This window comes from Onychostruthus taczanowskii, unplaced genomic scaffold (genome assembly GCF_017590055.1).
Source record: "Onychostruthus taczanowskii isolate IOZ18803 unplaced genomic scaffold, ASM1759005v1 scaffold43, whole genome shotgun sequence".
In the NCBI taxonomy this organism is placed as follows: Eukaryota; Metazoa; Chordata; class Aves; order Passeriformes; family Passeridae; genus Onychostruthus; species Onychostruthus taczanowskii.
The window spans coordinates 5152895-5175875 of NW_024501792.1; the positions used below are offsets into that span (position 1 = coordinate 5152895).

At 54.9% G+C, this 22981-nt stretch overlaps 2 protein-coding genes across 2 annotated transcripts in view; one reads left to right on the top strand and one right to left on the bottom strand.

Moving 5' to 3' along the window:
- Nucleotides 1–1072: 1072 nt before the first annotated feature.
- ADAMTS15 (ADAM metallopeptidase with thrombospondin type 1 motif 15) lies at nt 1073–13773 on the bottom strand. The gene is made up of 8 exons (XM_041414007.1): nt 12734–13773; nt 8459–8591; nt 7753–7920; nt 7080–7363; nt 5704–5881; nt 5426–5607; nt 4665–4840; nt 1073–4011 (listed from the first exon to the last, which is right to left on the bottom strand). The coding sequence occupies exons 1-8, from the start codon at nt 13646–13648 to the stop codon at nt 3231–3233; spliced, it is 2817 nt and encodes a 938-aa protein (XP_041269941.1). The 5' UTR covers nt 13649–13773; the 3' UTR covers nt 1073–3230.
- Nucleotides 13774–21947: 8174 nt separating this feature from the next.
- ADAMTS8 (ADAM metallopeptidase with thrombospondin type 1 motif 8) overlaps nt 21948–22981 on the top strand; it is an 18646-nt gene continuing 17612 nt past the window's right edge. The window contains exon 1 of the mRNA XM_041413742.1: nt 21948–21960. Within this exon, the coding sequence (XP_041269676.1) occupies nt 21948–21960 (13 nt within the window). The remainder of the gene's footprint in view (nt 21961–22981) is intronic.

The following is a 22981-nucleotide window of genomic DNA, read 5'->3' on the forward strand; positions in this document are numbered from 1 at the left end:
ACCAAATCAGAATAAACCTGTTGGGCTCATAAAGGTGTTGGTTTTGGACACTTAGGATTTCAGCTTTTCTATTTTCCATCTATTTGTAACCCTGCAGTTCTTTGGTGTATAATTCTAAACTCCCCACCCAGTGGGAGCTGCTGCTTCCCCATTTGGGGCAGACACAACAATTCCTCTCCAGGCCTGGCAATCAAGGTCACCTCACTGCCTCAGGCCTGAGAGATGGAAACAAAAGGGAGTTGGGGGCAGCAAACATGGGGTAAATGACTTCATTGTCTGAAGCTGGAATTGGCAGAATAACCCCCAAAATGCAAATGGACCAAATTTATAAAAGTGTGAAAACCCCTGAGTCCATTTTGGGTGTAGCCCCTGGGGGGGTTTGTCTTCCTGAAATTAATCTGAAGATCCTTCAATAAATAGAACTTCTTTTTATTCCCTTAATTTTGTCTGGCCTCTGTTTTTAGGAAAGCCCAAAAAGGCACCAGTTTTGTTCTTTAGGTAATGAGCTGACGCTATAAAGGAGTCAGGATCACAATAACACAAGGAATGCCCCACAGCCACCAACAAACCACTGTCACCATAATATTTTCTGAAAAATCCCTTCACCAGGATGTCTTCTCCTGGGAAGCTGAGAAGCCTCAGAGAGGAATGAAAACAATAATTATCTGATTGCTTTTCCCTGACTTGCTGCTTTAGAATGTGGTCTGGAGATTGTTTGTCCAACAGGTGGTTGTTTGATTGGTTTCATGTAAATTGTTTTTACTTAATGACCAATCACCACCCAGCTGTGTCGGACTCTGGAGGAGAGTCACAAGTTTTCGTTATCATTCTTGTTAAGCCTTCTGTCTGTATGCTTTCTCTATCTTTAGTATAGTTTTAATATAGTATTCTTTAATATAATATAATATCATAATATAATAAATTAGCCTTCTCAAAACATGGAGTCAGATTCATCAATTCCTCCTTCGTCCTGGAAACCCCAGAAACCACCACAAACAAGCTTGCAGGACCGTGTCCCCCCGGGTGTAACTTTAAATACAGATTTATTTCAGGTTTGCTATTGACGCACAAACAGCAGAGATCGATGTTCAGTATACATGGTATACACAAAGCAGCCAGTACCATCGGCATCTCGTCCTTCTGCTGCACCCTCAGCAGAAGAACCACACACGAAGAATCCCTCCCCTCCTCAGGAACGAGGCTGACAATTTCTCGGTGGCTTAGAAACCAGCTGTGGGATGGCAGGGCACTAAAGGGCAGCTCCTCAGAGCTCTGTCCCCAGAGGGAAGCGCAGCGGGCTCAGATATGCAGGAAAACCCTCAGCAAATGGGTGGTATGTTCACGGGAATGGAGACCTGGAAGGGATTTCCTAAGAACATTAACTCCCGTTCCCTGCTGTGCAGAGCAACCACAACATCTGCTCCTGGCTCTGTGGAGACCTAAAACACGATTGTGTTGAAAGAGGCATTAGATCGATCCTCTAGGAGGATCCCTAGGGAGGATGAGCCCACAAACACTGTCACAAGGATTTTGTGAGCTGCTGCAAAGACCTAAGAAGGGAACTCTCATGCCACCTGTCCCATTTCTTGTCATTCTCACCTTGCTCACAGCTGGAGACCTTCTGGAGCCACCGAAGGGACAATGGAGTTTCCTTGTTGGACCTCCAACAAGCATGGCAGGCTCCAAGCCTTTATTTGCTGAGAAAGTATCTTCTGCCTACCCAAAATCTGTGTCTCATCCCTAAAATACCTTTCTGCTGATCCCAGTAACTGCACAGCTTGACCCAGAAGCTTTGGCTTGCTCACAGTCACAGCTCGTTGATTAAGAGGCACCTGCATCAGTGACAAAGCAAAAAATTCAACGGTGCCTGATGATTTGATCTGAGCAAGAGACCTCAAAGATAAATGAGGTTTGGGAGAGGTAAAACAGCCTCTGACCACAACAGGCACAATGCTACAAAACTGTCAGAGGTGCAGAATAACCCCAGAGGCACAGAACAAGCCCAGAATAACTGGAGGGGGGAAATGGTTGTAGGTGCTTTGCAGCAGCAAGAGGGTTGACAGTCCCTCTTTCCCTGCATGCCTGAACCCCACTGAGCCCCTTTTTCCTCAGGAAAGCCAACGACCCAAATTAATCTGCCTCTCCCTCAGCTCCAAAGGGATGCCAGGGAAGTGATCCCAGCTCTGATAGAGCTCAGGATATCTCAGGGAGGCTTTACACAGAGGAAAAATACCCCAGCTTGGTTAAAGGCTGGAGGCTATGGGATGTCTGGGCATGACACACTGGTCCCATTGAGCATTGAGCACCATTTCCAGAGCGAAGCAAAGTCTCAGTGGCTGGGAGGGCTGTGTCTGACCCTGTGGAACTACAGCACAGCTGTTTTTTTTGGAATCACAGCTCAAACCTCAGGCCCATTGTGATCCCTTTTAGCCCTGAAAAGCTTCAGGTGGACCAGGGTGTAAAGGAGCATCTGGATGTTCACACAGTCCCATCTCAAAGCACCATAGGAAACCTCAGGCTGGTGAGATCCCCGGGGAATAACACCAGCCCTGCTATGCAAGGTTTACATCCATCAGGAGGGGAGGAAGGAGGTTAAAAAAATACAGAGTTAAGCACCATAAAATTTACACTGGTCAGGTCATAAACACGAGAAGAGAATGAAAATAAAGCCACCACCTTCCAGCCTGGCCCGGGGATGCTGCTGGGACAACAAATTCCCCACCAGCAAGCCCTGGAGGCATCAGTCCCAGCGCCTCATCGCACCGGTGGTCGTTGCATTGGTAAATCCTTTTGGTCCCATTTAGCATGAGTGTTGGGGGAGTCCAGGGAGAAGGGAGGTAGAGTTGGTCCTGGGAAGGGGGGGGGAGGCTTCATCTGTGCAATTTAGGGGCATCTCCCTGCCTGTACCACAGATCCACCACAGGCAGGGATGATCCTCCTCGCTTCCATCTGTCCCCCCAGTTCCCAGCCTCCACCGGTGGTTCCCGTGTCGTTCAGTGGCTTCGAGGTAGATGTTCATTCCCGCTCTGTCTCCAAGCGACCTGGTTGGTAAAAGCCCTCTCTCCCAGGTGCATGGGGCTGCCCCCACACCCAGGTCCCTTTTTGTTCCCATTTTTTTCTTATTTTTCCCCCTTTTGCTATGTGCTATGGACATCTCCCCCACTCCCAACCTTGGCTGCACGCAGCCATAGGAACACCATGCCCTTCCTCGCAGGCACCCCTTGACCTGCTCAGCACGGCCTCAAGGTGCAGAAATCCAGCTCCTGCGGCTTCCTCCGAAAATTGCAACTCTCCCGCGGCAGCAGGCGCCCGGTCGGCACCACGCACTTCAACGCCCGTCTCTTGAAACCCCGACCACAACTCTTGGAGCACGAGGACCACGGTCCAGCCTCCCAGGCCGGGCAGGGCTCCCCGCAGAGCCGGACGTCGGCGGGGCGCTGCGCCGCGTCGCACTCGGCGGCCGGCTGGCCGTAGGAGTCGCGGCAAGCCACCGAGCGCTTCTGCAAGCCATCGCCGCAGGTGACAGAGCACGCCTCCCAGCCGCCCACCGCCCACTTGTAGGAGGGGCGTTTGTAGCTGGGCCTCCCGCCGTCCAGGCGGTTGGACAGGCTGAGGACGCTGTTGTTGAGGTCCGGCGGGGTCTTGCCCTCCTTCCTGTAGGAGGACTTGTCCTCCTTGCTCTCCTTGGGGAGGTAGAAGGAGTAGCGTACCCGGGGAGGGGTCATCTTTCCCACGGAGAGCACCTCCAGAGTCAGGGGTTCCTGGATGGGCTTGAAGGCCTGGAGGCTCTCGACGGCGGTGCCGGTGCCGCTGTAGCGGAGGACGCTGCCCTTGACCATCAGGTCCCTCTCGACGGCCGAGACGATGAAGTGGCCATTCAGCAGGTACTTGCCCTGCGCGTTCTTCAGCGCCAGGTAGTTGTCGTCGCTGACGAGTCCTTTGTAGCCGCGCTGCCGGATGTCGATGTTGGAGGCGCCCGCGGGGATGACCACCACGAAGTTGTAGCCGTGCCTGAAAGGGAAGAGCAGGCAGGGCAGGACATCAGGCACAGGACACAATGCACAGACCATGCTTCAGAAGATACAGACACGTGAAAAAAAAACTGTCCAGAACCGGCAAAAAGTGAGAAAGCACCAAAACTTTGCCCAAGATGCAGAAAAAAGGAAACACTATGCAAATCGATGTTATTCCAAATATGATATAGATAGAAATTTTCTATTGGGAAAAATGCTTCCCAGGGAGGGAAACCACCATGTAAAGATAAAAGTATTAGTAATGATTCAATTACCCAAAATGTCTCTGAAGACAGAACATTGGGGAAACGTCAATCAGATTCTATCTGTGACATGGTGCATGGTGCATTACTTCAGCCCTGAGTTCCTCCCACCCCTAGGTTTTTCTTCTCCCTGTGAAGATCAGTTTGAATTTGCTCCAGCCTCTCTGTCTCAACAGCACTTCATCAGCAGAAGTCAACAGGACATTAAATGTGTCCTGCTGCTCCTTCAGAGCCAGCCCAGGTGTCTGTGCAGTGATGTACACGAGCACCAGCAGATTTTGCTCAGGATGGAATTATCCCATCACCATCTCCACAACCTTCCTTCATCCCCCACACCAAAAACACAGAGCTGGAGTGAGAGAAGCACATATAATAACCAAACACTCACATGGGTTTGGTGAACAAGCCTGAGACCTTCTTGCAGCTCTTGTTATCTCCTCCACAGACGCTGCATTTGTCAAACTTCTTCTTGGAGCCTAGCTTCCCATCACAGCCTGCCTTGATGCATTTGCCCTGGACACAGACCGAAGTGGAGTCCGGAGAGCAAGGGGTGCCATCCACAACCTAAACCAGGTGAGAAAAACAAGCTGCTGCATTTCCCTCTCACATCTCCTGAGGCCTTCCAGCTGTGCCCATCCCACCCAACTCCATCTGACAGGTCCTAAAGAGATGCCAGCAGGCACCATGTTGCTCTTTGCCCATGTTCTGCTTTGCAGGCAGGATTTTGGGGTCTCTGTGAAGAGATAGATGGGACTACATCCCTTTTCTGCTCCTATCTAGAGAATTTCCTGTCCTTTCCATTGCAGGGAACAAGCTGCACAGGGGACACTGCTAACACTAACACCATCCCTCTCAGTCCCATGTCTGGATGTCCACCCTGCCCTGCCCGTTGCTTCTCCAGTACCCAAACTACCATCCTCTATCCCAGGACCACAGGAATATGCCAGAGGCACCTTTACAAGAGGAAAAAATTACATCTTCCAGAGGAAGACCCTCCATGGACCAACTCCAGCCCCAAGCTGATTCATACCAGACTGGTGGCACCTCATCTAACACCATCCACCCACCAGACAAGGAAAATCTATTAATCTCCAGGGGCACTGGAGCCATCCCACAGTCCAGGCACTGACCCTGGGGTCTCTCACCCACCTTGGGTGCCAGCACATAGAAGTAGCCGGTGCCGTTGGCCCGGCAGATGAGCTTGCACTTATCCCGGGGCGAGACACCGGAGTACTTGGGAACCCAGGAGACGGAGGCAGTCAGGCGGTTTGTGCTGTGGCTGTAGCCATTGAAAGCCTCACACTGTTCCTCACGGAAGCTCTTCCCTGGCACTGAAAAGAACAGGGACGTGGTGTTGGGCACCGGCCTGCACCTCCAGCTCTAGTTTCCTGGGGTTATCACCGGCCGAGCAGAGCCCCAGCCCTCACCTGCAGCAGCGCAGGGCTCCAGGTTGCAGGAGCGGTACTTGACGCGGATGCCCTCGCAGTAGGAGCCCCCGTTGGCCGGCACGGGGTCGGTGCATTCCCGCCGGGCCAGCTGCACTCCCCCGCCGCAGGTCCGCGAGCACGGCCCGTACGGCGCCCACTTGGCCCAGCCGCCGTCCACCTGCAGGGAGGGACGGCGTGAGGCACTGCATACCCATCATCTCCACACCTGCAGCCATCCCTACACAAGGAAAACCTCCAACCGCCCACAAAACTTGCTGGTGAGGGGACCCGAGGGGTGGATGCTGATCTCTTCTCTGTGGTGAGTGAGAGGGAGTGGTCTGAAGTTGTGTCAGGGGAGGGTTAGGTTGGATGTCAGGAAAAGGTTCTTCCCCCAGAGGGTGCAGCAGCATAGGTTGGATGTCAGGAAAAGGTTCTTCCCCCACAGGGTGCAGCGGCACTGAACAGGCTCCCAGGGAAGTGGTCACAGCCCCGAGCCTGACTGAGCTCAAGAAGCATTTGGGCAATCCTCTCAGGTGTGTGGTGTGACTCTTGGGAATGGCCCTGAGCAGGGCCAGTAGTTGGACTCAATGATCCTTGTGGGTCCCTGCCAACACAGCAAATTCTGTGAAACTTGCCCAGGGCTGGCTGGAGTAGAGCAGCAGCCTCACTCCTTGAGAAATGCATGATACCCAAGGGATCTCCTGCTCTTTCCACATCAGTGTCCCCATGCTGGGTCTCCACCACCAGGAGATGGGGGATGGCTCTGCCAGCACCTGCAGAATGACCCTGTGGGGTGTTTTTGGGTCTCCTAGCACAGGCACTCACCCTGTACTCAATGAGTGACCCTGTGGGGTGTTTTGGGGTTCCCAGCACAGTTACCCATCCTGTACTCACTGAGTGACCCTGTAAGGTGTTTTTGGGGGCTCCCAGCACAGGCACTCACTCTGTACTCACTGAGTGACCATGATTTTGGGTCTCCCAGCCCAGGCACTCACCCTGTACTCACTGAGTGACCCTGTAAGGTGTTTTTGGGGGCTCCCAGCACAGGCACTCACCCTGTATTCACTGAGTGACCCTGTGGGATGCTTTTGGGTTTCCAGCCAGGCACTCACCCTGTACTCACTGAGTGACCCTGGTTTTGGGTTTCCAGCCCAGGCACTCACCCTGTGTTCACTGAGTGACCCTGATTTTGGGTCTCCCAGCCCAGGCACTCACCCTGTGTTCACTGAGTGACCCTGATTTTGGGTCTCCCAGCCCAGGCACTCACCCTGTACTCACTGAGTGACCCTGGTTTTGGGTTTCCAGCCCAGGCACTCACCCTGTACTCACTGAGTGACCCTGTGGGGTGTTTCTGGGCTCCCAGCCCAGGCACTCACCCTGTACTTGCTGACGTTGTGCCTCTCCACGCAGGCTCCCTTGAGGCAGAAGCGCCCGTCGCCGCAGGCGGTGCCGTCGGCCCAGGGGAAGTGCCGGGTCTGGCAGACGATCTGCCCGCGTGCCTTGCCCGTGCACCACAGCTTGGCACAGTACTGCATGTAGGGGCAGGGCTTGGAGCCCACCCCGAAGGCCAGCTCGCACTGCTGGTTCAGGCTGTAGCTCGTCCCCGGCAGGTCTTCGGGCAGAGGGATGGGTTTGGCAGGCTGGTCCAGCAAACAGTCCCCTGCAGGAGAGGGAGAGGGGCTATGTCAGGTCCTGGGGGTTGTAGAGACCAGGGTGGGGAGGGAAAGCACTGCCACAGGGAGATGAGGGAGAGATTGGGCCAAAGGTGTCCCAGGGATGCCCTCGATCTTTGCTGTATCCCAAATGCAGATGATTCCATCTCCTGGTGATGCCTTGGAGCTGTGCCAGCAGCCTGAGTGCAGATGTCACTGCTGGGGACAGCCAGGGGGTTTGGATGCTACAGAAACCTCCCATTTCCTTCTGAATTTGTTTACAGAGCCAGGAGAGGAAGAGCTCTACAGCCAGCCATCTTTTCCCAGTAAGCACCTGCAGGGCTAGACCCAGTTCCTAGGGGACAGGGACACAGCAGGGGCTGAGGGCAGGGCTCACCGTGGCCGCTGTCCAGGAAGTCGGTGATGATGGCAGCGCTGCAGGCTGACCAGGGGTTGGCACGGTCGATCTGGATCAGGGTGGGGGACATCATGTGGTTGGTCTTCAGCCGGCCAAAGACCTCCTCACAGGCCTTCACGTTGTCGTGGGGCATGTTGAACACGTGGCCTGGGGGTGGGATGAGGGAGGCAGCATGAATAACCCAGCACAGCACAAGGAGCAGGACCCCCCCAGCTTCTTTCAGGGGAGACTGAGACATGGAGTGGGGCAGACCCTTGCAAGGATGGCAGCTGTGGACAGCCCAGAAGAGTCAGCAAACATTCCAGCTCTCTCCCAGATGCCTCATGCACATGGAAAGCACATGGAAAAGGAAGGGCAAGGGAAATTGTGAAGAGAAGGTGACAGGTGACTTCAGCACTTGCCCCCTGTCTCCTCCCTCCCAGAGGCAGGTGTGCCCTCTGCCTGTTAATTCAGGACTCCTGAATCCTGGAAACCCAGCTGTGGTAGCAACCATGAGAGCAAAGCCTTCCTTCAGCTGCCTCAGCAGCCCTCTCCCACCTGGCTCAGGGGGAGTCTTGTACCCAAGGCAGAGTTTCCCTATCACCAGACACCGCCTGTTGTCTTGTCTCCCAGAGGCTGAAACCAGGGCTGTTCTGAGCCCTCGTGGAGCTGCTCCTGAGAGGAAGAGGAGAGCTGGGAGCCTTACCCAGCTCGTGGGCGGTGGTGAAGGCCGAGGGCAGCCCATCGTCCTCGATGACGGAGCAGCTGCGCTTGGGGTCACACATGGTGCCCACGTCTGCCATTCCCAGCGTGTCACAGGTGGTGGCACCACACAGGTCCTGCCAGTCACAGAGGGAAGGGGTTAGTCCTGGGGACAGCACACGTGTCACCGTTCCCCTTTCCCACCTCATCCCTGGCCCCCCCACAGGGAGCTCCTGATGGGAAGAAAGCCCAAAGGGGTGGGAACCACACTGGGATACAGAGGCAGGAAACCTCAGTCCTGACTCAGCCCAGGCTGCAGCAGTGTGTTTGCACTTAACTCCAGCACCAGGGATGTGTGGAGCATCCTGCCCTGCCTTCAGCAGCAGCTTTTCCTACCCAAACAGCTCCTCTGGCCAGGGTGGAGCTGGTTTTGTCACGGATGAGCCAGTCTGGTTCCCTTGGTCTTAAGTGTGAGCTCAAGGTGGGTGGATGGTGACACAGGCGTGTGGATGGGAACACATCTGACCTTGGACTCAGGGCTGAGCCACTTCTCATTCTCATTTCTCAGCTTCTTCCAAGGAACAAGAAAGCCCTGGACCAGGTCCAGAGACTTCCAAGGCTAAAGAAAGTGCTCCTGCCTCTCTAAGACACTCTGCAGCCATCCTTCAAGGAGCAACCAAGCCCAGCTGATCAAAGGAGGAACCAGCCCAGGCTTCCACCTCCAAACTGAGGACAGCCACATCCTACACAGATGTTGCCAGGAGAGAGGCTGGGAAGGGTCTCATCGTGGGCAGATCTGCCCTTCCCCAGGTGCTCATGCTAAAAAAGGCCATTCAAGACACACCGGTGGTGCAGCCTGGAAGTAACCTGGTCCCAGGTGCTCCCTTCCCCTGCTGGGCTGTGCTTTTGGTTGGGAGGGCTGGAGCATCCTCCCCTCCCTCGGTGCTGCCCCAGAGCTGCCAGGGAGGCCATGCAGCGGGCACGGGGCTGTTTTCCACATGAAAAGGAAAGTAAGGGACTCGCTGGGCGCTCCCATGCTATAAATAAGTGTGATTCATGCTCAGCACTCGCCCAGCCAAAGCGCCTGGGTTGCTCAAAATCCTGCAGGAGCTGCTCTGCCAATATTTCCAGCAAGGTTTCCAAGCTGAAGGCATTCCCGCGCAGGCAGGTTCAGCCGTGGGTAAATAACAGTCCTGATGACTTCAGAGAGCCCCAGCCAGGGCTGAGATGGCTTTAACAGGAGACCTGGGGCCACGGAGCGTGGAGGCACAGGCAAGACCGGGATCTCCAGAGAGGTGACGTGAAGAAACGTCTGGGTCTGCTCTGGTGGTGGAAAACCCCATCATACAACTGAGTTCAGCGCTTTGCTCTGCAGATTTCCTGACCAGCGGGGGCCCTGCTGCATCCCTGATCCCAGGAGAGGAGGTGGCAACCGCACCTTGCACTGGCAGTGCCACCACTGCTGGGCACAGGCTGATTAACGGTGCTGGCAAGCCCAGGGGCAGAGTCCCAGCCCCAAAACACCACAAGACCCAGCGCCACCACCACCCTGGGCCAGTCCAGGGGTGCAGCTTGCCCAGGAGCCCCTGCCCATGCTCTGAGCAGCACTGGGGTTTGGGGGTGAGGATGAGGCAGGGGGAGGAATGTCACAGCCCCACAGCTCCCCACTCAGTGCTCTTTGAAGAGTTCTCAGTGCTCTTTGAAGAGTTCTTTCCTCGCCAGCACAGCGAGCTTTGGCTCCCAGCCCAACACCTGCACTGACACACTGACCCACTTCTCGCTCTGAACCTCGCTGGGATACACCACCAGCAGCTCTCTGGGGGCTTTTCCCTCACCACAGCCTCCCCAGGACAGCCTGGGCACGCCAGGCAGCATCTCTAACCTTAATGAGAGGTGCTGATCCCCCACCTGAACCCCTCCTTCAGCCCTGCCAGGTGTGGAGGCTGCTCAGGAGGGGACCAGAGAGCAAGGGAAGGGATTTAGGGTGGGAAGGCACCATGCAAGGAGCCAGCTCTGCCTTTGCTCTCTGTCACTGGTATCCCCCCTGCTGGCACAGGTACAGGGAGGATGCTTGGGCCCCCAGGGGGCTGCAGGCAACCTGCTCAGTGCATCAGCACTCTCCTGCCAGCCTGACCTTCCCACGTGGGACCTCCCAAGGCTTTTCATCATCCCTTGTGAACTTCTCAAGATGTTCCACAGGTCAGTCACAGGTATCCTTATGCATAATTCACCTACTCAGAGTCATAAGCACTTTCCCTGCCACAGAGGCTTCCTGTGTGCATCCAAAGTGACTCCAAAAAGCCGAGGCTTGAACTGCAGTTTCCAAATTCCCCCACGTGCTAGGCTGCAGCCAGATGTTCCTTCATGCAACGTCCCTTTGGTTTCACAGCAAGCAAAGACGTGCAGCAAATGTTTGCTGGTGTGACACCGAGGTCCAGGAGGGGTGGGAAGGATGGACAAGCCCTTTGCCACGGTGTGCAGGGATATTTCCAGGAGGCAGCTGAAGGCTGGATGCTCTGCAGGACCCTCCAGCAAGCAGTGGCTCAGGGAGGATGGGAATCTGCACCCACCAGCTGATCAGGACTGAGCTTCCCAAAGGCAAATCCATCATTCAGCATCGGCAGTGTTGGAAGGGAGCAAATCCAAGCAGTAAAAGAGAGCCTCATCCGTCAGCAGCTCATCATCACAGTGAAAACTGCCTATCAACCAGCCTGGAGGTGAAATTTAAGTCGGGGGCTTATGTAACAGCTTTTTGGCAGGAAGATAAGCTTCGGGATGTCAGGGGACCACAGATGGATGCACTCAAGGAAGGCAGATGTCTCCCTGACCGTGTGCCTTTGCATTGAGCTTGCTTTGGGATTTCAGGAATGGATGGTTTAGCAATGTGTAAAAAATGCAGCCCAGACGTGATCCACATCTTCTGAATCGCTGGGACCGACTCTGTCCCACGTGCAGCTCCAGTGACCTCACGGGGCTTCCACCAGAGGTGGAGCTGCCTCGTCCCTGCAGAGGTGTCAGCAGTGTCCTCCTCTCTGAGCTGCTCCAGCAGCCTGGGCTTCCATCCTGTCTGTGCTCCCATAGGATTTACAGCTGGCCCGGGGTGGGGAGGACAAGAACACACGCAGGACAAGATCCTACACGTCCTGCACAGCACCACTCCTGCTCCAGGCCGTTGTCAGCCCTTGCTGAGCCAGGCTAGGGCCAGCTGAACTGAGCTGGATACTATATCCTTCCCACCCACCACAAGTGCTTGACCTGGAAAAATGTTTTTGTAATAGTCTCCCTGCTGCTTAGGGGAGTTCCTCACCTGTCCCTAATCCAAAAACATCTGGGCAGAGATAGTGGAAGGAGAAAATGCAAGGAGCCTTTTCTGCCAAAGCCTGCTGCAGCCAGGATAAGACGTGACTGTCCACTCCAAGCTGGGCTCATCCTCCTCCCATCCCATCAGGGATTTTGGAATGCAGGCACTGGACAGGACTACAGGGAGGGAGGAACAATGGGGAGAGGCTGTGGGAGCTTCAGTGTCACCCAGTTTGTGGGGGTGGGAGGATGCAGAGCTCATCCCACAAGCCACATCACCACGGAGCCACGCCAAAGACAGCTCCAAGCCTCTCTCCCACCACAGGGATGCAGCCAGCCCACGGCAGTGGTGGCAGTGGCTCTCTGCTCTCCCTCACCCAAGGGCTGTAGTGCTGGCTGAATCTCTGGTGCTTCACTTCCAGCCCTGAACCGGGTCCATGCAGCGCAGCCAGTGCTGAGGAGAGGTCCAGGTTCTCAGGAGAACCTCAGGCATGAGTCAGAGGAAGCAGGGAGAGGTTTTTTCTTGGCAGGTGGCACTGTGAGCTCTTCCCAGCTGGGGAGGGGGAACAGGACCATGCTCCTCCTCTTCTGGGCTCAGACCTCTCATTTCAGGGTGCACGCCAGAGCCGCAGGGCACTCGCTGCCAAGCTCCTGCATGGAGGCAGGAGATAGAGCAGCAGGTTTCTGCCCGTGGGGCAACCTGCCTTTGAACACCTCCCGGCCTCTTTCACCCCATGGCAGGGGTTTTCCAGGCTGCTAGCCAAAACCTGCCCAGGGGACAGCAAGGGCTGGCCCAAGTCTCCTTGCTCCATGCCTTTGGTCCCCCCACCCAGCATCTGAGAGTGGAGTTGGCCCGAGAAAGAGGGACAGGCACAGGCACAACCTCCCCCGTCATGCACACAGGTGGCAGAACACCTCAGCCCAGTGCAGGGCTCCGTGACAGGGGGGAGCAGCTCCTCCGGGCTCCCCCTGCACCCACCTGCTTGGTGAAGAGGATGGCGGTGTCCCAGTACTCGGGGTGCTTGTCGCTGACCTTGTTCCACTTCTTCTGCCAGGCGCAGAAGTTGCGCAGGGTGAGGGCGGCGTTGCTGGTGACTTTGGGTCCCTTGTCATCCTGCCCGATGAGGAGGAACTTGACCACGGAGATCTGGATGGGGTTACGGATGCTGGGGTGCTTGTAGAGGCGGGCGGCCGTGGCCATCAGGGTGAGCAGGTAGTGCTGGAGGTCATCCCCGTGGAACTTCACCATCGACTCGTCGGCCACGACCAAGGTCTCCACGTACCGCGGGACCGAGGCGAAACGCTTGGCGCGACCGCCTTTCCCCCCCGCACGCCCCCGGTACTTGTCGAGCGCCTGCAGCACGCCGGGGGTGAGCCCGGAGCCCACGGCGCAGCGGGATGCTCCGGCCCCGACGGGGCGGCCGGGGCTGCGGCGCTGCAGGCGATGGAGTCCCCCGGCCGCCCCCGCCGCCAGCGGGCTGATCAGGTACTCGGCTCCCCGGTAGCCGAAAGCCCCCCGGAGCCCCCCGCAAAGGCTGAGGGCGGCGAAGGACTCGCGGTCGGCGTTGACATCCCCCGAATAGAAGCAGTGGCGGAGAGCGGGCAGCGGGCGGGCGGCCGCCCCCAGGTAGTGGGCGGCGAAGGCGGGCGCGATGAACCGGGCGTCGGGGGAGAGGTGGAGGTAGAAATCCTCCCCGAAAGCCGAGAGCTGGATCACCACCGCCTGCCCCCCGCGCGGGGGCTCGGCCGGGCCCCCCCTGAAATGCCTCGGCCCGTTGATGTCGGGGTCCAGGCGCAGGGGGGTGACCAGCGCGGACTCGGGCTCCGGGGCCGCCCCCGCGCCCAGGCGCAGCCCCGGCGCGCCCAGCAGCAGCAGCGGCAGCAGCGGCAGCATCGTCCCGGCGGGCTCAGGCCGGCCGCATCGGGGTTCGGGGGAGGCGCGGGGGGGAGAAAGCAGGACCCGGCCCCCCCCTTCCTCCCTCCCTCCTCCTCCTCCTCCTGGACCCGCGGAGGCTGGAGGAGCGGAGCGGCCCCGCCGGTACCTGCTTTGCGGGGCGCACCGCGCTTTTATAGCGCGGGAGCGGGGCGCGGCTTGGCCCCGCCGCAGCCACTCCGGGGCGGGGGCCGGAGCCGAGCGGGGCCGAGCGGGGCCGGCGGAGGAGCCGAGCGGAGCCGGGAGAGAACCGCGCTCCGCCCGGGGCTGCCGCCGCCTCCCCGGGGCGGAGCGGGGTGGGGGCGCGGCACCGCCGTGAGGACGGAGCGGATGGAGCGATGGGGTGGGATGGGGGTTTGAGATGGGGCGGTGTAGAGGGTGAGATGGATGGGATTGGGGGGTGGGATAGGATTGTGCGGGATGGAATGGGATGCTGGGGTTGGAACGGGATGGAATAAAGGGTGGGGTGGAATGGGGTGGGGTGAGGTGAGATGGGACGGGATAAGAGGTGGGATGGGAATGGAATGAGGTGGGATGGGGGGTGGGACAGGATAGGATTGGGGTGTTGGATGGGATGGAGTGGAAGGAGACCCTCTTCACTTTTATTCCTGCAGCAAAGAGGGAAACTGCATCCCCCAGGGATGCTCCCACCTGCCAGGCTCCCTCCTGCCACTCTCCAGTTTTTCTGGATCCTGCTCTAAGTGAAGGGATGGACCTTTGTGACCCCGCAGGGAGAGGGCCTCTGGTTACAACAGGGGTGTGCAGGGAAGATAAAAGGTCACAGAATCATTGAGTCATGGAACAGTTTGGGTTGGAAAGGACCTTTAAAGGTCAGCTATTCCAGCCCTCCATCCTCTGCTCCGTGCTGGTATTTGGGACAGTTCAGTGGAGTGGGGAACCTGCTATTTGACAGCTGAGGGCTTAGTTCCCAGATTTATTCAGGAAGATTAATGTTTTCCACAGCCCAGGGGTGTCTAGCACTGAGATCTGGGCTGTGCCCCTCCATGCACCTCCAGACCTGCCTCCCCAGTGTCACACTGCCCCAGCAATTCCTGCATTCACACCGGGGGATCCCTGTTCTCCCCTGCAGAGCAGCTTCCAGTGCACCCCTCTCCACCCACCCCAGCCTCGTTCAGCTGGGGGGCAAAGGCGATTTCCACTTCTGAGCTCAGCCCCCCTTCACCCCTGAGCACCAAGCACACTCCATAAGTGTTAACACCTGCAATATCCCCTCCTCTGAGAGTGCAGGACAGCCTGTGTGGAGTGCATGGGATTGCCCACAGCCACCAAACACAGGGATCAGCAGAACAGTGAGTGGAGGATGCTGGGGCAGTTAATGCTCCTGGAAGGTGGGAAGATCTCACTGTGGATGGGATTTTTGGAGAGCAGTGAAGAGTCCTCAGCAACAACCTGCAGCTGAGGGAGAGATTTATCAGCCCCACAAACACCACAGTTTGGTTTGGTGATGAAATTAAGGCCTCTCATGGACAAGCTGGCTTTGATGTGATTTCAGCAAAGGCTGAAACCCTTTGAAATTCAAGCACAGCTGAAGAATGCGTGCATGTATGAAACAGAATCCAAAGTTATTGCCCAAGGCACAGGGCCCACAGCCCACAGCCCAGCTCCTTTTGCTGTCAGTGAGTCCCTGTGCTGTGGTTTGCTCAGTCGTGTGCCTTGCAGCTGAACTTGTGACCCAAAAAAACTCATCTGACTGCACTGGGCTGAGGCAATCAGGGATTTGTCTGCTGGCCAAAGTGCAGCATGCCCAGGGATGTTGGTAATGGGCAGCCCAGGGAGTGCAGGAGCAAGGGAAGAGAGACACAGTCTTGAGCATCTTGAGGTGCCAGGAGGGAATTTCTCCTTCCCACAGCCTTGCTCTGCTCAGCAGGATGGTTTCTCCAAAGACCACAGCAGCATCCACAATGCCACAGGCTCCCAGAGCTGCCACCAGCTACCTCAGCCTAGAGGTCATCAAGCCAGAGTTAGTCACTGCTGCCCCTGAGCTCCAGCCCCTCCATCTGGGAGCTCTCAGCAAGAGCATGAGTCAAACCAAGCTGGCAGGAGCTTTATCTCCAGCCTGGAGAACATCTGATTGCCTCCTGATGGGGAAAGGAAAGGCAGGCAGAAAATGTGAGTGGTTTGGCTGTGCTGGGCTGAGAGCCGCTGGAAGCTCCAGGCACAGGACTGGCTGTGTCCCGTGATGCTGAGGGTGTGCCAGGGCTGGAGCACAGGGATGGATCAGCTGGATGCTCCATCCCAGCCTCCAACCCTCACTCTCAACAACTGGGAATCACCAACCCCAAGGCAGGTTGCTTTGTTTGCAAACCAGACCAACACTTCCCTGCAGCAGCACTTCCATAACCCTAACCCTGAACCTAAATCTGACCCTAAACCTAAATCTGACCCTAATTCTGAACCTAACCCTGACCCTAACCCTAACCCCTAACCCTGAACCTAACCCTGACCTTGACCCTGATCCTAACCCTAACCCTAACCCTAACCCTGACCCTAACCCTGACCCTAACCCTGATCCTAACCCTGATCCTAACCCTAACCTTGACCCTAACCCTAACCCTGACCCTAACCATAACCCTAAACCCTAACCCTAAACCCTGACCCTAGCCCTGACCCTGACCCTAACCCTAAGCATAACACAAACCATCACCTCCCTGCCCAGGGTGAGCGGAGAAGCTGTGGAGCACCAGAGCACACACAGGTCACCCTTCCCAGCAGGTACAGGAATGTTTCAGAGCACTCCAGAAAAGAAAGAGGCACATTTTTATTTTCGTTTTCCTCTTGCTCGAGGACGTGATGTGATTTTTCTCTCTGGGGACAAACCAGCAGCTGCTTGAACCCACACCTGAAGGCAGGAGCTGGTCCAGGTGACACCCTGGTGTCACTCCCTGCCTTTCCAGGTGCTTGGGGCTGAGCCTGGCTGCTCCTCACCCCCTGCAGTCCGTCTGGGTTGGATGGAAATGGGATCAATGTGTGTGCCTTGAAGGAGAAAGCAGAAATGGAGATGGAAGATGCCTTTGGAACATTCTGAGCAGCTACAGGTAATGAAATATACCAAGGGATGTAAGGTGGATTCTGCTTCTACTTTGATTTTTGTCTAGAAACACTTGAAGGTAAAACCTGTCTCACTCAGGCTCAATCCATTGCTCACTCTGATCTTGAAATATCAGTGTGAGCTGGCCTGCAGTGTGGATTTTCCTTCTCCCACCTTCCTCTTCCTTCATCCCAAACATCTCCAGGAAGCACCAAGTTATTTTGTTTCATTTATTCATCACTGTGAAGCACATGTATTCATTTTAAAACAGAAAAAAAAAGAAAAAATAACCACCTTAAACCTCACATGTCTCTTGGACTTTCCAGTTTACAAAAAAAAAAAAAAAATTGTTTTAAATAGAACATCTGAGAATTTTAGGCCAAAGATAGAGCAGAAAGGTGGTTCAGGCAGGGGAAACTGCCACTCAAGCAGTTATTTTGGATAAAATGTTGGCATATCAGAGGCTTGGGCTTGCCCAAAAATTCAGGCTGTGCTCTCCCAACTCTCCATCACCTCAGCAGGAAGGAAGATCCTCTCCAGGGACTGAGGATGAGTCAGAGTGCATTGTTAGTCAGCTTTCCAGGAAATAAAATTAAATAAAACTTTCTTGGAGGAAAAAAACCTAGCTGGGTCTAGATAGAGTCATTGAGGGTGAGATACTGAAAAACCTGAGCATGGGCAAGACTCAGGAACACAAAATCTGCCCCCTCCTTGGAGCAGGAAGATGCTTAATTACCTTTATTCTGCCTGGCTGATAGGACAGGAGGGGGCAGGGTGCTCCCCCTGGGATGGTTCCAGCACCATCTCTGTGTCCCACACAAAAACCAAAGCAGCCAGCTCCCCGTGTGCACAGGAGACACAGGAGAAGGATCCCTGAGCCTTGTTCACCCCTGCTGCCCTCTCACAATGTCCTGTCACAAAATGCCACCTCTGCAATCTGGGAGGGTTCCCAGCGGGGATATCATGGTACATTGAATAAAACTGATGTAACTCCTGGGTTTGGGTGATTTCCAGCTGGTGCTGCAGGTCCTGGGGGTGCTGATAGTCCATCCCCTCTGAAAGCATCTAAAATCCCCTCTCCTCACTCCCCTCAGCATCTGAGGCTTTCTCCTGTTCGAGGCAGAGAAACACAGGTTTTTCCAGTGTTTTCAAACAGAACATGGGGATTTAGAGGAGCCAGGTGCCAGTGGCACCCATCCCAAAGCCAGCATCACGAGCTCCTGCTCACCTGCAGAGATTGATGCCCAGCACTCAGCACTGCACTGTTCCCACCCTGGATGGATTCCCTCTCTGGGATGCTCCTGTCAGGGACAGGGACACCACAGTGCACAAAGCCCCTGAGCTGTCACAGGCTGAGGCTGCAGCTCTGGGTGAGCCTGAGGGGTCACAAAAATGATCCACACCTGGAATAAACCTGGGGGGACAGAGATTCCACAAGGCAGCTCTCACTCTGCAAAACCATTACAAAGTTCAGCCATTTTCATCAGCCCACAAACCATGTGAGACTGGAATAGAGAGGAGGGGAGATTATATTATTATTATTATTATTATTATTATTATTATTATTATTATTTGTAGAAAAGAGTAGAAATTTTGTAGAAAATTTGTAGAAATTTTCATTCTAACATGCCATATTTATTTAGAGAATTTATGGGCTGCTGCATAGGAAAAGCAGCCCTACAACAGGCTTGGAAGGTTTTAGAGGGTTTCAACCCCAGAGCAGACACAACTCTGGAGTCTCAGGAAGGACCAGACTGGGGTGTTTTGCTGTCCCCTCCTTGCTTTGCAAACGGCTTCACATCCAAATTTGCAGCTCCAGGCTGAGTTTTACTTATTCTTTTTTGCCCTCAGGCAGAGAAAACTCTTGGGAAAATTATTTGAGCTACTTATGAAGCATGTCCAATCCCCAAAAAGGATCTTCTCACTGATGTGCTGCTCTCAGGACACCTTGGAAGCCCCAAGGCCCAGACAGAAAATAGAGAAGCAGCTCCCCAGGAAGGAGGCTGCAATGCTGGAAACAGGATTTAGCCCTTGATTTTGGAAAGTCATAAACCTGTTCCCTTGCACCTGGACACAACTGGAGCTCCAAACCCACCCTGAGGCAAGGCTGACCTCTAGTGCCACATCCTTGCTCTGGAAATCCAGCTATGAAATGGAATGCAGGCAATGGATGATGGCATTACAAATCAAAATGCAGATAAAAATAGAGAATAAATATGGAAAACAGAGAAAAATATATGGAAAAAATTTAAAGATGGATTAGAAATTAGAAATTGAATTTTTATAAATTGTATCAGATCACAGCCATGGCTCTCGATGTGTCCAGCATCAGACACCAAATCTCAGAGGCAGCAGCATCAGCTGATGAACCAAGACCCAGCCTGGATGTCCCTGCCCTTCTTTGACTCCTAAAAATCTTTTTTTTTCCCACATTCAGGGGGTCCAGGAAAATTAGCACTTGCACAGCACCACTCTCACATCAGCCAACACTCTGGTGCTGCTGATAAATCATCTCCAGGGATGAGCTGCTGCATTCAAATACAGCTCTAAGGGGAAGGAAAACCCTTTTTAATGGGATATTCAGGGTTTTGAGGCACCAAAGCCTCAATCTCCACCACTTTTAAGGCAGGAGGGCCCTCTCGTGGCTGTGGCCATCGGGGGAAGGGAGGGCAAGGCAGCGACCACAGATTTATGCTGGCACATTTCGCTTCTCCATTCACTCCCAGGCTCCAAATCCAGCCCAAATCTCCCCTTTCCTCACAGGAGCAACCATTGCCCTGAGTCCCCTTACCACCCTCCACAGCCAGGACGGTTTCACTTAAGGTAGCTGGGCAGGACACTGGCCAGGACTCTGATTTAAAGCCCAGCTGCTTTTCTGCTAGGCGGATCACTTTAAATGAAAACTATTGGAAATGTTCCTTTTGCTGTGGGATGGGGTTTGGGCAGGCTGCAGGACCCCTCCGCTCCCGCTTCCCCAGCAAATTCCCAGGGATGGATTTAGGGTTTCCCACCGCAGCGTAGGGCAGCACTGACATCTAGTGGTCTCAATTTTGTGCATTGGAGCTGCTTCATTAGCAGCTCAAATAATTGTCCCAAGTGTTTGAGCCGAGGGCAAAAAGGAATAACTGAAACTCAGCCTGGAGCTGCAAATTTGGATGTGAAGCCGTTTGCAAAGCAAGGAGGGGACAGCAAAGCACCCCAGACTGCCCCGAAAAGGAACAATTTTGCTGCTGCAGAGCGGGAACAGCAAAAGCAACGCGGGTCTCATCCTGGGAGCCAAAAATCCCTGGGGAGCTGGGTGCGGGCAGGAGCAGCCCCCGGGAAGGGCAGGAGAGCCCTGCAGGGCTGGGGACACGGGGGGAGCGGGGCACACGTTTCCAGGCTGTTTGATCAAAAGGGTCTTTAAACCCCTGAGGCTGAGCAGTTAATGGCTTTCACATGCTCAGGCAGCCCCTGGAAATGCGAGCGGAGGGCGAGCTTTGGTGACGGCGCATCCTGCGAGGGGTTAAAAAGCAGGAACCCCAAAAAGTCTTGAGGCTCCTCACCCTGTACTGGGAGGGGATGCTGAGGGCAGCCAGGTGAGGTTTTGCTCTTTCCCAGCGCATTTTTGGGCTGGTTCGGAACGAGCCCGGCGAGGCTACAAGAAATTCCAGCTACTGTTCGCAGAGCGAGCCGCTAATGAAAACCAGCGGTGCCTCCGAGCTAAGATGCAAGCGTGTCCTCCCAGATCAAAGATGCAGCTCCGGGAGCGGAAAGCCGGGAATAAATGACATCCTGTTGTTGCCTGCAGCCTTACCTGTCCTAGTTCAGAGCAGGGGCAGCGCCTCGCTGCCTCCCCTCCCCGGGAAAGAAAGCCCTGGAGCTGCTGGCACCTTCAGTGGGGTTTGGGGTTGGGGGAGGCAGAGCCAGGGCTCACTTTTGGCTTCTGGACCTGGCTCTGCATTTTCCTGCTGGTGTTAAAACACAAACTGTCCCCAGCTCGATAAAGCTGCAGAAGGAGGAAAACCCACCCGAGTCAGTGGAAAGAAGCAGCTCCAGCTGCAGCCGGAGCTCCCTGCCAGGAGAGGAGGGGGCTGCTGAGACCAGCCAAGGCTCTGGGCTTTGAAAGAGCCCGTTAGATATGGAGACATGTCCCAGACCAAACTCCACTGTACCTGGGCTTCCTTTCCTCTCTTCCTGCAGTTTTCTGGCCACCCAGCATCTGGATTTTAAGTGTCCCCTTCCACACCTGTGTCACTGTCCACCACAAGCATTCAAAATTGGTTTTAATTATTATTTCCCCCTTTTCTAGGGTCGCAAACCCCACACTTTAAAAAGGAGTGACCAGAGCCGTGGCCCCAGGGCAGCTGTTGTTTGAGCCAGGGCTGTGTGTTTACTGTAGGCAGGGATGTGGCTTTTAAGAGGAGATAATAGAGAGGGGGATGTAAATACATCCTGGAGTAAAGGGAGAGCAGCCTTTAACCCCACTCCTCATTACTCTGCACTGGCCACACTCTGGTTTCCCAGGAATCCTGAGGTGCCAACGCCGCTTGGCTCTTTCAATTCTTTTAAAGATTGGGCTGAGGGGAAAAAAACCAAGAGTGGAAGGAGCTGATCCTTGGGCTGGCAGACCCAGCAAGGCTAAAGGAGCACAGCCCAAGCCCTGAGCGTGGGCTACTCCCTGTGAAGGTTTAACAGGATGGATCCACCACCCCCAAACTGCTGCAAGGACATCCCAGGATGTTCCAGTGCCGCACAAAGGGCGCTCCAGAGGCCAGGAATTTCATGAACTAATGGAGAAGGAGGGCTTAAGAGGAAAGAAGGAGTAATATATACGTAGTGATTTCCCTTCCTCCGTGACAGCCGGTTGTTCCCTGTTTCTGAGTGGGTTCCCAGCCAGGGACAGAATGTTTCTGCCCATCTCCTGGTGCTTGCCACGCTGAGCACACAGCAGCTACCTGGATTTACAGCCTGAGACTTTTATATTGCTGCAGGGTTTTTCCTCGCTGCAAGGGAATTCAGTTGGGAATTGAAACTCAGTCTGAAACAGGGTGAATGAAGGGTTTGTAAATGAAGTCACACAACACACACACAGAGAAACAAACAAAGAGCAACAGGAGGAGCTGGCTGCATTGTATTATTCTCATAGGTATTTTCCACAAGTCTGATTTAGCCGGTTGTCTTATTCCAGCTGGAGGAAACCCCATGTGGATCCAGCTGTTGGTTCAGAGCATGGAAACTCCTTGTACGTGTGTCCTGCTGGAGTTTTCCCTGGGGCCCAAAGCCCTCTCTGTCCCTGGCTAAGGGAAGGACATGGGAACCTCCCGAGGCACCTTCTGAAACGAGATGCTCTCCAGCTGGCATGGGCCCGCTGCTTTCCAGCTGGGAAGGGATGCTGAGAATCAGCCCTCTGGAGTAAACCCTTCCGTGGTGGTGGAGGGGGAAGCGTGCCAGCCGCTCTCCCGGGGCTGGACCCCCCGAGCCTGGGAAGGATCAGACCCGTGCGGGCAGCGCCGGGGCTGAAGAAGGGGTTAATGCTGGGAGAGCAACAGGCTGGAGTTGACACTTTGGAGGCAGGCGGGGCTGCCGGCGCCTGATTGGCCTCAAATCGTATCCAAAAGTGGGTTGGGGTGGTTTTTTTTTTAATAGCTTTTTTCCCCCTTTTTTTTTTTTTTCCCTTCCCTGCTTCTTCGTCTTCTTTTCTTTTTTTTTTTTTCTTTTTTTTTNCCCAAATTTTCCTTTGGGACAGGGGGAACAAAAAAAAAAAAAAACTACAAAATTTTTTTTTGGGGGGTTTTTTTTTTTTTTTTAATAGTTTTTTTTCCCCTTTATATTTTTTTTTCCCTTCCCTGCTTCTTCGTCTTCTTCTCTTTTTTTTTTTTTCTTTTTTTTTTTTTTTTCCCCCTTTCTTTCCCTGGTTTGGGGGGATATTTTTGATTTTTTTTTTTTTCCTTTTCTTTTTTTTTTTTCTCTCTCTGTCTTTCTTTCACTTCTCCTCCTCCCCCAGGCTCCGGCTGGCAGGGGAGGGGAGTGGGGAGAACAGCGAGAGATCAAAAATAAACCTCTTATGTCAAAGCCGGGGGGAGAAAGTATAAATACAGCGGGCTCGGCGGCCGGCGCGGAGGCTGCGGGGGAAGAGCCCGGGGGGTGCGGGGCCGTGCCGTGCCGTGCCGTGCCGGGATGGGGCGGCGGGCGCTGCTGGGCGGCCGGGCCCCGCTCCACCTGCTGCTGCTGTGCCACGCCTGGGCGCTGCCGCCGCCGCCCCC